At 40.2% G+C, this 13,516-nt stretch overlaps 1 protein-coding gene across 2 annotated transcripts in view; it reads left to right on the top strand.

The window, feature by feature from the left end:
- Window positions 1-13,516, top strand: part of RAD18 (RAD18 E3 ubiquitin protein ligase) — a 102,331-nt gene that overhangs the window by 85,303 nt on the left and 3,512 nt on the right. Inside the window, exon 12 of one of the 2 annotated variants that reach the window (XM_055414375.2) lies at window positions 8,106-8,168. The exons of the other annotated variant lie outside the window; for it this stretch is intronic. Within the exon in view, the coding sequence (XP_055270350.2) occupies window positions 8,106-8,168 (63 nt within the window). The remainder of the gene's footprint in view (window positions 1-8,105; window positions 8,169-13,516) is intronic. 2 annotated transcript variants of the gene reach the window in all.

Here is a 13,516-nt window from a genome sequence, read left to right as displayed (position 1 = left end):
TAGAGTAAGTAGTTTACAGTAAAGTTTTGGAAATCATCATTATCTTTATCAGTGTCATTATTATAAACTGGTTAATGAAGTTTGGTGATGCAGGCAGTAAGGTAAGACAAATATAGTGATAGGATCTTGTACTTTAGGAGGCATTGGGGTTATTAGGAAAACTGTTGAATAGGTTCTGTTCAAATTAAGAGAAAACAGTATCTAAGGAAACATTATCAAAGTAACTGATCCTAAGAAGTATCTTACTATAATTCAGTGATAGCTTTGCTATTTAAAAAAATTCTTTTAATTGCTTTGGAAGGTTAGCACATTTGGTTTTTAACTGTAATAATGTGTTGTAGAATGAATTTAATGTTTCCACAAAATACTCATTTTTGTTGCTACATAATATACTTTTTCCACTAATATGCATTACTGTTTTGTATTTTATTACAGCCTTCACCCTGAGGCTCCCCTCCCCCAACCCCGGGAACATTTCTGAACTTCAGAGTACCCCTGAAAGTTAAAGGGTTCATCTTGTTCCAGGTGGTGAATTTTGATTGTTGAAAGTTTCTAGGGAAAATGTAGGAACCTGGAATCATTTTCCCCTACCTTTTGCATTTTCGAAAGAACTTAATGGTATGTGAGATCTACAGTCCTTCGGACAAATCGGGCATTGTTCTGGGGCAGTGTTATCTTCTCCTCAGATGCTATGACATCATGTCCTTGAAATGCACATGTGTGCATCAGATCCCTGTACCTAGCTGTGCATCTTCTTTGTTCATCAGCTCAGTCATGCTTTGTTCCTTTAGCAGGATGCCTGGCACATAGTAGATTATTGAATCATTGTCCCTGGGGTTCAATTTCCTTGTTGTTAAAATGAAATGATATTGTTGGTGCCCTGCCATTCTCCTGGGTGATTCTGAAAAGCAAATGAGGTGATTAAAGATTGTGAAGTCTTTGTAAATTGAACATAAATTTAGTTATGGTTTGGTTTCATCTCTTATTAAGGATTTTCCATGTATTTCGTGATAAATAATTTTTTTTATATTCTCTTTTTCTTGTATCTGAATTTGAAGCTTTCTTCATTTTATCTTTTTCTAGATCTAGTGGAGAGCATGAAAACATCCTTCTGTTCTCTTTATCTGAGCCTTTGTCCACCTGTCAGTTGGAGAGAAAACTATGGTTCTAATATGAATGAAGCTAATTATATAATCTAGTATCACAGTGATTTGTAGAAGTAGTAGTTCAGTTCAGTCGCTCAGTTGTGTCCGACTCTCCGCGACCCCATGAATCACAGCACGCCAGGCCTCCCTGTCCATCACCAACTCCCGGAGTACACTCAAACTCATGTCCACAGAGTCGGTGATGCCATCCAACCATCTCATTCTCCGTCGTCCCCTTCTCCTCCCACCCCCAACCTTTCCCAGCATCAGAGTCTTTTCCAGTGAGTCAACTCGTCGCATGAGGTGGCCAAAGTATTGCAGTTTCAGCTTTAGCATCAGTCCCTCCAATGAACACCCAGGATTGATCTCCTTTAGAATGGACTGGTTGGATCTCCTTGCAGTCCAAGGGACTCTCAAGAGTCTTCTCCAACACCACAGTTCAAAAGCATCGATTCTTCGGCGATCAGCTTTCTTCACAGTCCAACTCTCACATCCATACATGACCACAGGAAAAACCATAGCCTTGACTCGACGGACCTTGGTTGGCAAAGTAATGTCTCTGCTTTTTAATATACTATCAAGGTTGGTCATAACTTTCCTTCCAAGGAGCAAGCGTCTTTTAATTTCATGGCTGCAATCAGCATCTGTAGTGATTTTGGAGCCCAAAAAAACAAAGTCTGACACTGTTTCCACTGTTTTTCCATCTATATGAAGTGATGGGACCAGATGCCATGATCTTTGTTTTCTGAATGTTGAGCTTCAAACCAACCTTTTCACTCTCCCCTTTCACTTTCATCAAGAGGCTTTTGAGTTCCTCTTCACTTTCTGCCATAAGGGTAGTGTCATCTGCATATCTGAGGTTATTGATATTTCTCCCGGCAATCTTGATTCCAGCTTGTGCTTCTTCCAGCCCAGCGTTCCTCATGATGTACTCTGCATATAAGTTAAATAAGCAAGGTGACAATATACAGCCTTGACGTACTCCTTTTCCTATTTGGAACCAGTCTGTTGTTCCATGTCCAGTTCTAACTGTTGCTTCCTGACCTGCATACAGGTTTCTCAAGAGGCAGGTCAGGTGGTCTGGGATTCCCATCTCTTTCAGAATTTTCCACAGTTTGTTGTGATCCACACAGTCAAAGGCTTTGGCATAGTCAATGAAGCAGAAATAGATGTTTTTCTGAAACTCTCTTGCTTTCTCCGTGATCCAGCGGATGTTGGCAATTTGATCTCTGGTGCCTCTGCCTTTTCTAAAACCTGCTTGAACATCTGGGAGTTCACGGTTTACATATTGCTGAAGCCTGGCTTGGAGAATTTTGAGCATGACTTTGCTAGCGTGTGAGATGAGGGCAATTGTGCGGTAGTTTGAGCATTCTTTGGCATTGCCTTTCTTTGGGATTGGAATGAAGACTGACCTTTTCCAGTCCTGTGGCCACTGCTGAGTTTTCCAAATCTGCTGGCATATTGAGTGCAGCACTTTCACAGCATCATCTTTCAAGCCTTGAAATAGCTCAACTGGAATTCCATCACCTCCACTAGCTTTGTTAGTAGTGATGCTTTCTAAGGCCCACTTGACTTCACATTCCAAGATGTCTGGCTCTAGGTCAGTGATCACATTATCGTGACTATCTTGGTCGTGAAGATCTTTTTTGTACAGTTCTTCTGTGTATTCTTGCCACCTCTTCTTAATATCTTCTGCTTCTGTTAGGTCCATACCATTTCTGTACTTTATCGAGCCCATCTTTGCATGAAATGTTCCCTTGGAATCTCTAATTTTCTTGAAGAGGTCTCTTGTTTTTCCTATTCTGTTGTTTTCCTCTATTTCTTTGCATTGATCACTGAGGAAGGCTTTCTTATCTCTCCTTGCTATTCTTTGGAACTCTGCATTCAGATGCTTATATCTTTCCTTTTCTCCATTGCTTTTCGCTTCTCTTCTTTTCACAGCTATTTGTAAGGCCTCCTCAGACAGCCGTTTCGCTCTTTTGCATTTCTTTTCCGTGGGGATGGTCTTGGTCCCTGTCTCCTGTACAATGTCACGAACCTCCGTCCAGAGTTCATCAGGCACTCTATCAATCAGATCTAGTCCCTTAAATCTATTTCTCACTTCCACTGTATAATCATAAGGGATTTGATTGAGGTCATACCTGAATGGTCTAGTGGTTTTCCCTACTTTCTTCAATTTAAGTCTGAACTTCGCAATAAGGAGTTCATGATCTGAGCCACAGTCAGCTCCTGGTCTTGTTTTCACTAACTGTTTACAGCTTCTCCATCTTTGGTTGCAAAGTATATAATCAATCTGATTTCGGTGTTGACCATCTGGTGATGTCCATGTGTAGAGTAGTTGCTAACAAAATGGTAATTTTTGGTTTTGTCACTGAGTGATTTTTTTTTCGACCTAGAATGTTTACTATTCTAATATTGTCAGCCAGCTGCTAAAATATTCAGCACATAAGCTGTTGCTTACCCTACAGAACAGATTATTTGGAAAGGGGGTCTGAGAAAGGATTTGTGGAGCTGGTAGCATTTATTTGAGTTCTGTTGTCTGGTGGGCTTTTATGCTGTTCATCGGTCCTCCAGTGATTGGCCCTTAAAGAGGTTTTTGTTTTAGTTGAATGTACTCAACCATGCTCAAATTAGTGCCACAGTTATAAGCAGAGACTTGGAGGGGGAGGTGGGAATTGAGGGAGAGCAGCGATTAGATACAGAAAAATTCCACTTGTAATTAATCTTTAATCCATAGGACTTTTATAGCAGATGTTTGCATTTTATCTACCCCACAGTACCTTGTGTACCTGCCATGGTGGATAAACATCAAATTTTGATGAATATGCACTCTGATGTCATAGAAACAGTAGAAATCAAAGATTAAAACAGCACACGGTTATCTGGTCTCCTAGGGCAAATTGAAGCATGGTGCTGAGGCAGTTATTTAGGTAATTCAGACCCACATCTGGTTTATGAAAATGGACGCAGTATTTATTGAACACTTACTATGTGCCAAGCTGTATACTGAACATTCTATGAATTCTGTTAATTAATCTTTATAGTATTCCTGTGAACTATATATGGGCTTCCCTGGTGGCTCAGTTGGTAAAGAATCTCCCTGCAGTGAAGGAGATTCGAGTTCAGTCCCTGGGTTGGGAAGATCCCCTGAAGAAGGGAATGGCAATCCACTCCAATATTCTTGCCTGGAGAATTCCTTGGACAGGGGAGCCTGGTGGGCTGTAGTTCAAGGGGTCGCAAAGAGTTGAAGCTATATGTTTTTTTGATCCTGACTTTAGAGACAAGGATATTGAGGAAAGATTAAGTAACTTGCCCAGGATTACAGACAGAAGTGACAGAAATAAAACTGAAACCTTAACTTTGTCTAAAACGTAAATCTGTGACTTTTTTCCTTCTGTGTAGTATGACCAGTCATACTTTTGCCAGAGGTATTTGGTATGTCACTTTTCAGCTTTGGTGTAAAATCTTCACTGGTAGAATGAAATAAGATGCTGCAAGAAAAAAGAGCAAAGAAATCATTTCCTTCACCTGGTAAGATGTTATGCCACTACTTTTGATCAGAGAATGACGAGAAGACCAGTTATAGGAAGACCAACTAGGACAAAGACCAACCAGTAGCCAGCAAACAAAAAATAGCCAAGCATACACTTTTGAAAGTTTGAGCTGAAAATGAAGTCTAAATGGTATGACAAATTAAATGTGGGTGTTTCAAATAGATCTACTAGGCTCTTCCTGAATAGGGGGTGGGATTCCATAGGATTCAGGACTCATCGTTTTTGCTTGTGTATTATTGTCTTGTGTATTAGTTTGTATAATCATATCCACTCTAGCCTTGTCTGGATGGTGACATCAGAGAGTGTGATTTGAATACCCTTCTACAGTGAGCTGTAACTTTCAAGTTCCAGACTCCGCATTCATCTGGCTTCTTAAATCATGATCTATTGGACTGTTTCAAATTCAAATTGTAGGAGATCTGAAGTTTACTCTGAAAAAATTTCTTGTCTGAGAATTAAGAGCTACAGCTTTGTAGGCTTGTGCATGCCCTGACTCTGGGTATACCAGAGTGAGTAGTTATTTTCTCTTATGGAGGGTTGTTTAGATATCTTCAAAGTGTGTGAAAGGAATTTTTGATCTCCAAGCCATATTTAAATGACTAAGATTTCAAAGATACTAATTACTGCTGTCCACAAGGAGGAGATCTGAGAGTGGTCATTTTAGTAACACTGCCTGTTTTACCCAGTAGTCTCTTTGTAAAATCCTATTCGTGAAACTTTGTGTTTAATTTTAGGAATGTGGCTTTTGAGTAGATTATACTAACTATATTACCTTAAGGGGCTTCCCAGGTGGCACAGTGGTAAAGAATCCACCTGCCAATGCCAGGAAATGTGGGTTCAATACCTGGGTCAGGAACATCCCCTGCAGTAGGAAATGGCAACCTATTACAGTATTCTTGCCTGAAAAATTCCATGGACAGAGGAGCCTGGTGGGCTGTAGCACGTGGGGTTGCACAGAGTTGGACAGGAGTGCATGACTGAGCATGCATGCACATTTTCTTCAAAAGGAATGGACATTTCTGTTTGCTATTTTAATTGTATTAGCATCAACTCACAGTTTCTTAGTAGTGGTGACTTGAAGCAGCAGATACAGCAAAATATGCTGAAACTTCATTTTAGGTAAACGTCAGACCTCCTAAATTTTGTATCATTCAGTTTAGTGATTTGGTTATTATCAGGTTAGTGACAAGCTGGAATAGAAGGAAAGGTTTGTGAATTGAGGAATTCAAGGAGCTGTGCCTGATGTTGGTTGGTGGTCATAAAGTAACCGAGGAAAAAGAGATTGTAGAGCACTTCTGAGATGTGTGTTTTGTACGCCTCCTCCACCATCTGTTCTCACTGAGGTAGTGTAGCAAAAACCTGTTAGGTTTGTGTCAATAACACACTGCAGATACTATCCTTCAACAAATCGGTTATTTGTGCTGGTAATTTGAAAGCCCAGAAGTAAATTGATCACAGACTAGTATGTTATTTGACAGGCTTGGCCATCCTGCTTGCTTAGCTGGACTAGTGGGGGTGCTTTGTAACCATCCTGTTTAAAAGAAAAATTGTATGTGTGTATTGGGGAGAGGATGTCAGCAAGCAGCCAACTTTACTGTTTTTCCTACAAGGACCTACAGCCGTATGACCACCCCTTTCCCCCATTTCCCCGGGCTCTGAGTTCTCAGTAGGAGCAATTTTGCCACCTAGTGGGTGGGCATTGGTTGGGGGATAGTGCTGGATGACAGATGACAGTCAGGGGTGCCCTGTGTGTAGCTCCTTGAGTGTCTTCTGAATTGGGGAAACCCCTTGAGTTAAATATTTGGTACAGAGCTGTGTTTATTGACTGTTGCCCCCCCCCTTTTTTTTTTTTTGTTCAGAAATCATAGGCAAACACTGCTTCTAAGCAGTTTGTCAGAAGTGGTTGAGAATGATTCATTGGCACTTTAAATCTTCCTAATTGTTAAACTTTTGTTATCTGTGAGAATATCACTAGAAACGAGACTGGCACTAACGGTTCCACACCTGTTGTGAGAGAGTTACTCCTTTGTTTGAACCTTCTCTACCCTGGGATTGTGATGACTATTTATTTCTAATTTGTCTCGTACAATGCCCATGACATTCTGTGTCTTGGATGTCTAAAGAAATTTTTTTTTAATATTCATGTACATCTTATTTACATTTGGTAGGCTTAAAGCCTCAAAGCATTTTTCTTTTAAAGAAATAATACATGCCCTCTCTACTCTGTTGATTCGGCCCCTCTGCACAGATCAGCCAAAGATTACACAGCACTTTAGGTTGTGTTATAACAAATTACAGTATAAGTACTGTTCAAATTAATTACATTGTACTTTATTTGGTTACAAAGGGACTAATTGCCACTAAGGAACTTAATATCTCTTGTGAATTTCATCATTAAAATGCAATTTTTAAGACATACTTTGATCTTTGGCTACCATAAATTGAAATTGAAAAGGCTCATGATTATATTCCATTTGAATTCAGGTTTTTTATTAAGGGATTTATTTAAGCTTTAGTGATTTTTTTTTCATTATTATTACTAATTAAGTTTTTTAAACACAGCTTCACTGAATTGATGTATAATAAACTGCAAATATTTATTTATTTTGTTTGTTAACTTTTTATTTTGTATTGGGATGTAGCCTGTTAACAAGCAATGTTGTGATAGTTTCAGGTAAAGGCAAGGGACTCAACCATACAGATACATGTACCCCAAACTCCCCTTTCATCCAGGCTGCCTCATAACACTGAACAGAGTTCCATGTGCTGTACAGTAGGTCCTTGTTGGTTATCCATTTTAAATATAGCAGTGTGTACATGTCCATCCCAAACTCCATAATTATCCCTTTCCCCCGTCCTTCCCCCCAACAGTCATAAGCTCCTTCTCGAAGTCTGAGTCTGTTTCTGTTTTGTAAGTGAGTTCATTTGAATCGTTTCTTTTTAGATTCCACATATAAGGAACGTCATACTCCGTTTCTTGTCTGTCTGACTTATTTTTTTCAGTGTGACACTCTCTAGGTCCATCCATGTTGCTTCAGATGGCGTGGTTTCATTCTTTTTAGTAGCTGAGTAATATTCCGTTGTATATATGTACCACATCTTCTTTATACATTCTTCTGTCAATAGACATTTTAAACTGCAAATATTTAAAGCACACAATTTGATGAGTTTGTCACATGTGTACTGTGATGTCATCTACTCAAGAAAGATGATGAGGACCTGTCCATCATTTTCAAAGTTTTCTTGTGCCATTTTGTAGTCCCTCCTTGCCCACCCCCATAGGTAACCACTGGTCTACTGATTTGCTTTTTGTCGCCGTAGATTAGGTTGCATTTTTTAGAATTTTAAATAAATGGAAGCACAGTCTTTTTATTATCAGGCAGTATTGACTTACGTATCCTTTTAGTTCCAGTTCAGACATCATAAGAGATCTTCTAGAAGAAGAAGAAGCCTGGGAAGCATCACATAAGTGAGTTCTTATCATCACTAAATAGTCATGTACTTTAACCTGATAAATTATGGTTCTCTACAATTGATTTGCAAATCAAACTATTTGTGCTTACTGACTTAAGAAAGTAATAATTCACGCATCTCAAAGATTTCTGTTTCACTACTTGTTTCTGTATATTTCTGCTTAGAAATGGAATCCTAGCTTAATAACTCTGGTTACTTGTCAGAAGTTGTTCTTCTAAAGATAAATTGTTCCAGTGGGCAACTTATAGTCGGGACTTAATAGTCAGGCCTTAAGCACTGGCTTAGAGTCTTTAGAAACTTCTAATCCTTCCTTTAATGTTCCTAGTCATAAGATTTTGTTCATCCAGGCAGATTTGTTCCATTGCAGTTTCAGGAAGATCACACACCTCAAGTGGACCCTCACAACTGCCTAGCACTTCTGCTGTTTCAGTGATTATTTCTTTATCTTGTTCTTCACAGAGATTATTTGCACCCTTCTCAGTTCTTAGTGGCTCAAGCCTTGCTGAAGACTTTGTCTCTTCTTTTGTAGAGAAAATAGAAGCTGTTGTGTGGGAATCCTCACCCTTCCAACTTCGAATGTATAAATCTGCCTGGTTTTGTACATATTTTATTCCTCCTTTTATAGTTCCTTCCTTTTATAATAAAGGGTTGTCCCTGTATTATAGAGTCCAGTTTTTCCTACCTCATTCCTGCCCTCTTGTCAGGAACATTACCTCTTCTCTCTGCTCGTTGAGATACTTCTGCTTCTCCTCTCTCTCTCTCTTTTTGTTTTTTTTTTTAATTTATTTTTGGCTGAACTGTGTCTTCGTTGCTGTGTGCAAGCTTTCTCTAGTTGCAGCGAGCAGGGGCTCCTCTTCATTGTGGTGCTTGGGCTTCTCATTGTGGTGGCTTCTCTTGTTGCAGAGCACAATCTCTAGGCACACAGGCTTCATTCCTCCACACACATGGGAATCTTCCCAGACCAGGGATCGAACCTGTATCCCCTGCATTGGCAGGCAGATTCTTTTTTTCTCTTCTTTTTTTTTTTTTTAACATTCTAAAAGAACTGATACTTTATTACAGAACACAATTCAAACTATGGTTGGTATTTCAATATATTCCTAAAGAAATGTTGGAATTGGAACGGCACTTATAATTCACTTTATGGCTATGAAAAGGCAGTCATCTTTCACTTAAAACTGTAACCAATGATGAAATATACTTCAAGAATATAAATATTTGGTCTAACAAATATTGATTGAAAACAGACTGTTGCTGATGGAAATAACTTTAATCCAATGTGCAAAAAAAGTACAATTTGTACTTAAGATACGTAAGACCAATGCTTCTGTACTGTTTACACACTTAAAAGATCTTAAACGTATTGATTTCAGGAAGGACACTGCTACTATGGATAATTATGTGCTACCGAGAAACCAAAAGCTTGATGATACTCTTTACGTTACACAGATGTATCCAAAGAGGCATACCTATTCTTGTCCTAATCTTGATACTAAACAAAAATCCAATTTCAAAATCAGTTGGAATTATTTTATTCTAGGAAACCTTGGAATTGTTGCAAGTTTGCAAACCTTGTTTCTGAGAGCCAGATTCCTACATTTCTTTTTCTAACCCTGTCACCACTGATCCAGCCCACAAATCCCGTCGGCTGCTGAGTAGCAACACCCAAAATAAGAGGAGTGAAAAAACTCAGCCCTCACGCCACCAGCATGGCAGGTGGACTCTTATCCACTGCTCCACCAGGGAAGTCCTCTCATTGGGTTTTCGGCGAGCCTGAATCGTTCCCAACTTGAAACCACCCAACGGAACACTTCGCCTCCCCTCTCACTCAGTTTCCTCCTGCAGCTGCTCTTGTGTCTCTCCTGCCTTTCTCAGTAGGCAACCTCTGCTTGCACTTTATATTCCTCATCCCTCACTTACTCATCAACATCCTCAGCCAGGCCTATCAGTTCTTCTGAAATAGCCTTTACTGAAGTCATTGAAGACATGTTGTACTGTGCTGTGCTTAGTCACTCAGTTGTGTCCTACTCTTTGTGACCCCGTGGACTGTAGCCTGCCAGGCTCTTCTGTCCCTGGGATTCTCCAGGCAAGAGTAGTGGAGTGGGTTGCCATGTCCTCCTCCAGGGTATCTTCCCAACCCAGGGATCAAACCCAGGTGGCCAGGTCCAAAGAACAACTTGTTAGGCCACATCTCCTTTGACTTCTCATCTTGCTCTTGATGTCTTCATGTTCCTGAAAGCCTCTCTGGGGCTGAAAGAGGTAAATCTCTACCCTAAGGTCAGTTAATAATAAGTGATAAGTGGGAACTGAGATTTCAATCTAATATGTCAAAATTCAGCTTTTTTGACCATTAAGCTAAATTGTCTGTCCCAAGAATGAGGCTTACTGTGCTGACATTTTGTAGTATTATAGCTGAATCATGGGAAGAATGGAAAAAGTATTTGGTGGTTCAAACAGTAGTGTTTTATGAATGTTTGAGATTGTGGCTGCCTTATTTTCACCTGAGCATTTCTGAACTTTTAATTCTGGGAGAAGAGACCACTCATTAGCTAACTACTTCCTCTTGTGCCATGTGAATCACCCTGTTCATGCTAAAGTAAACCCTCACATCAATGGCTGTGACAAGCTTAAACCCAGAATTCCTGAGTCCAAGCCCATTTTTGGCAATGATGACCAACCTCTTAAAGTCATTACTATGAGAAAGCACTTAGAAAACAAATCCCATCGCTGATCCTCACAGATAGTCACTGTTAAACCTGGAAGGATGTGAGTGCTCGTCTAGTCCAGTCCCTTCACTTTATAGGGAAGGAGACTGAGCTCCAGAGAGGTAAGTTGACAGGGTTAAGGTTCACAGCTAGTTAGTGACGCTACTGGGGTAAGAATCCAGGCTTCCTGGTTTCAGCTGAATGTGGAGCAGTTTGAACCAGCTTATGCCGCAGTGCAGCTTTAGAAACAGAATCAGGAAAGGACTGCACAGCTTTACTTCTCAACAGAATAATAGCTCTGCAAATATGCATCTTAAGCTTATAGGCCTTTTCATTCTGTTCATGAGATTCAGAAGAGATTAAGAAGAGGTGGCAAGAATACAAAGAACTGCACAAAACAGGCCTTAATGACCCAGATAACCACAATGGTGTGGACACCCACCTAGAGCCAGACATCCTGGAGTGTGAAGTCAAGGGGACCTTAGGAAGCATCACTATGAACAAAGCTAGTGGAGGTGATGGAATTACAGCTGAGCTATTTCAAATCCTAAAAGAGTATACTGTTAAAGTGCTGTATTCCAAATTTGGAAAATTCAGCAGTGGCCACAGGACTGGAAAAGTTCAGTTTTTATTCTAATCTCAAAGGCAGTGACAAAGAATGTTCAAATCACTGTACAGTTGCATTCATTTCACATGCTAGCAAGATTATGCTCAAAATCTTTCAAGCTAGACTTCAACAGCATATGAACCGAGAACTTCGATGTTCAAGCTGGATTTAGAAAAGGCAGGGAAACCAGAGATCAAATTGCCAACATCTGATGGGTCATAGAAAAAGCACGGGAATTTAAAAAAAAAAATCTACTTCTTCTTCACTGACTATGCTAAAGCCTTTGATTGTGTGTATCACAACAAACTGTGGAAAGTTCTTCAAGAGACGGAAATACCAGACCACTGTACCTGCTTCATGAGAAACCTGTATCCAGGACAAGAAGCAACAGTTAGAACCGGACATGGAACAATGGACTGGTTCCAGATTGGGAAAGAAGTACATCAAGGCTGGATATTATTTATTTAACTTATATGCAGAGTACATCATGAGAAATACCAGACTGGATGACTCACAAGCTGGAGTCAAGATTGCTGGGAGAAATATCAACAACCTCAGATATGCAGATGATACCACTTTAATGGGAGAAAGTGCAGAGAATCTAAAGAGCCTCTTGATGAGGGTGAAAGAGGAGTGAAAAAGCTGGCTTAAAACTTACCAGTCAAAAAGCAAAGATCATGGCATCCGATCCCATTACTTCATGGCAAATCAATGGGGAAAAAGTGGAAACAGTGACAGATTTTTTCTCGGGATCCAAAATCACTGCGCAGGGTGACTGCAGCCATGAAATTAAGATGCTTACTCCTTGGAAGAAAAGCTATGACCAACCTAGACAGTGTTGAGACATCAACACAAAGCAGAGACATCACTTTGCTGAGAAGGGTCCGTATAGTCAAAGCTGTGGTTTTTCCGGTGGTCATGTACAGATGTGAGAGTTGGACTATAAAGAAGGCTTAGTGCCGGAGAATTGACACTTTCAAACTGTGGTGCTGGAGAAGATTCTTAATAGTCCCTTGGACAGCAAGGAGATCAAACCAGTCAATCCTAAAGGAAATCAGCCCTGAAACTCATTGGAAGGGCTGATGCTGAAACTCCAGATCCTTGGCCACCTGATGCAAAGAGCCAAATCATTGGGAAATACCCTGATGCTGGGAAAGACTGAGGGCAAGAGGAGAAGGAGGTAACAGAATATGAGATGGTTGGATGGCTTCACTGACTCAGTGGACATGAGTTTGAGCAAGCTCCAGAAGATGATGATGGACAGGGAAGCCTGACATGCTATGTACGGTTCATGGGGTCACAAAGAGTTGGACACGACAGTGACTGAACAATAACAACAAAGCTTATAGGTATTTTGTGGTACTGCAAGTGACATATTTGAGATATTAGTCCTAGAACATGCTATTTCAGTCCCAATACATTATCCTAATTCCATAAATGATTGAGAGGTTCTTTTAGTAACACAGTGCCCCATATAAAGCAGTATTTTCATAAGCAGAAAAAAAAAAAAAACCCACCAAAAACAAAACCCTGCTTTCTGTAGGTTGGTCTCAGTTTCTTATATCTGTGATTATTGGTTCATCTTACCAGTTTGAGCTACAGGATATATTTACACTGAATAGGATGAAAATAGGAAGAAAAATGGTCCAGGTAAATTATTTCACGTTTCATGTTTCCAGCTTTCAGTTTCCACATGAAATTGTGGAGGAAATGTTTCTGCCTCCAGGAGTCTGAGTCCCTTCTCTCAGACCTGCTCCCCCTCCACTGACTCCTCCCTCAGTGAGCAGTGGTGTCAACAGTCTTCCCCACTGCTCCAGCCAGAAACCGAAGAATCATTGTCAACTTTTCACTCTCTCTTACGTCTCAGATGCAGTTGATTGCAAAACCCTATGGATAAGTTGTCCTCCGACTTAAATGTACATCGAGATCACTTGGAGGACTTGTTAGAATAGATTATTGGGCTCCACTGAACCCTGAGGTTGAGATTTGGGAGATTTGGGCTGGGGTGCAGGAGTTTGCATTTTAACACAC

Source organism: Moschus berezovskii, chromosome 24 (genome assembly GCF_049115385.1).
Source record: "Moschus berezovskii isolate FMDL1 chromosome 24, NW_MosBer_1.0, whole genome shotgun sequence".
Taxonomy (NCBI): Eukaryota; Metazoa; Chordata; class Mammalia; order Artiodactyla; family Moschidae; genus Moschus; species Moschus berezovskii.
This window is presented reverse-complemented; position numbering and strand designations above follow the sequence as displayed.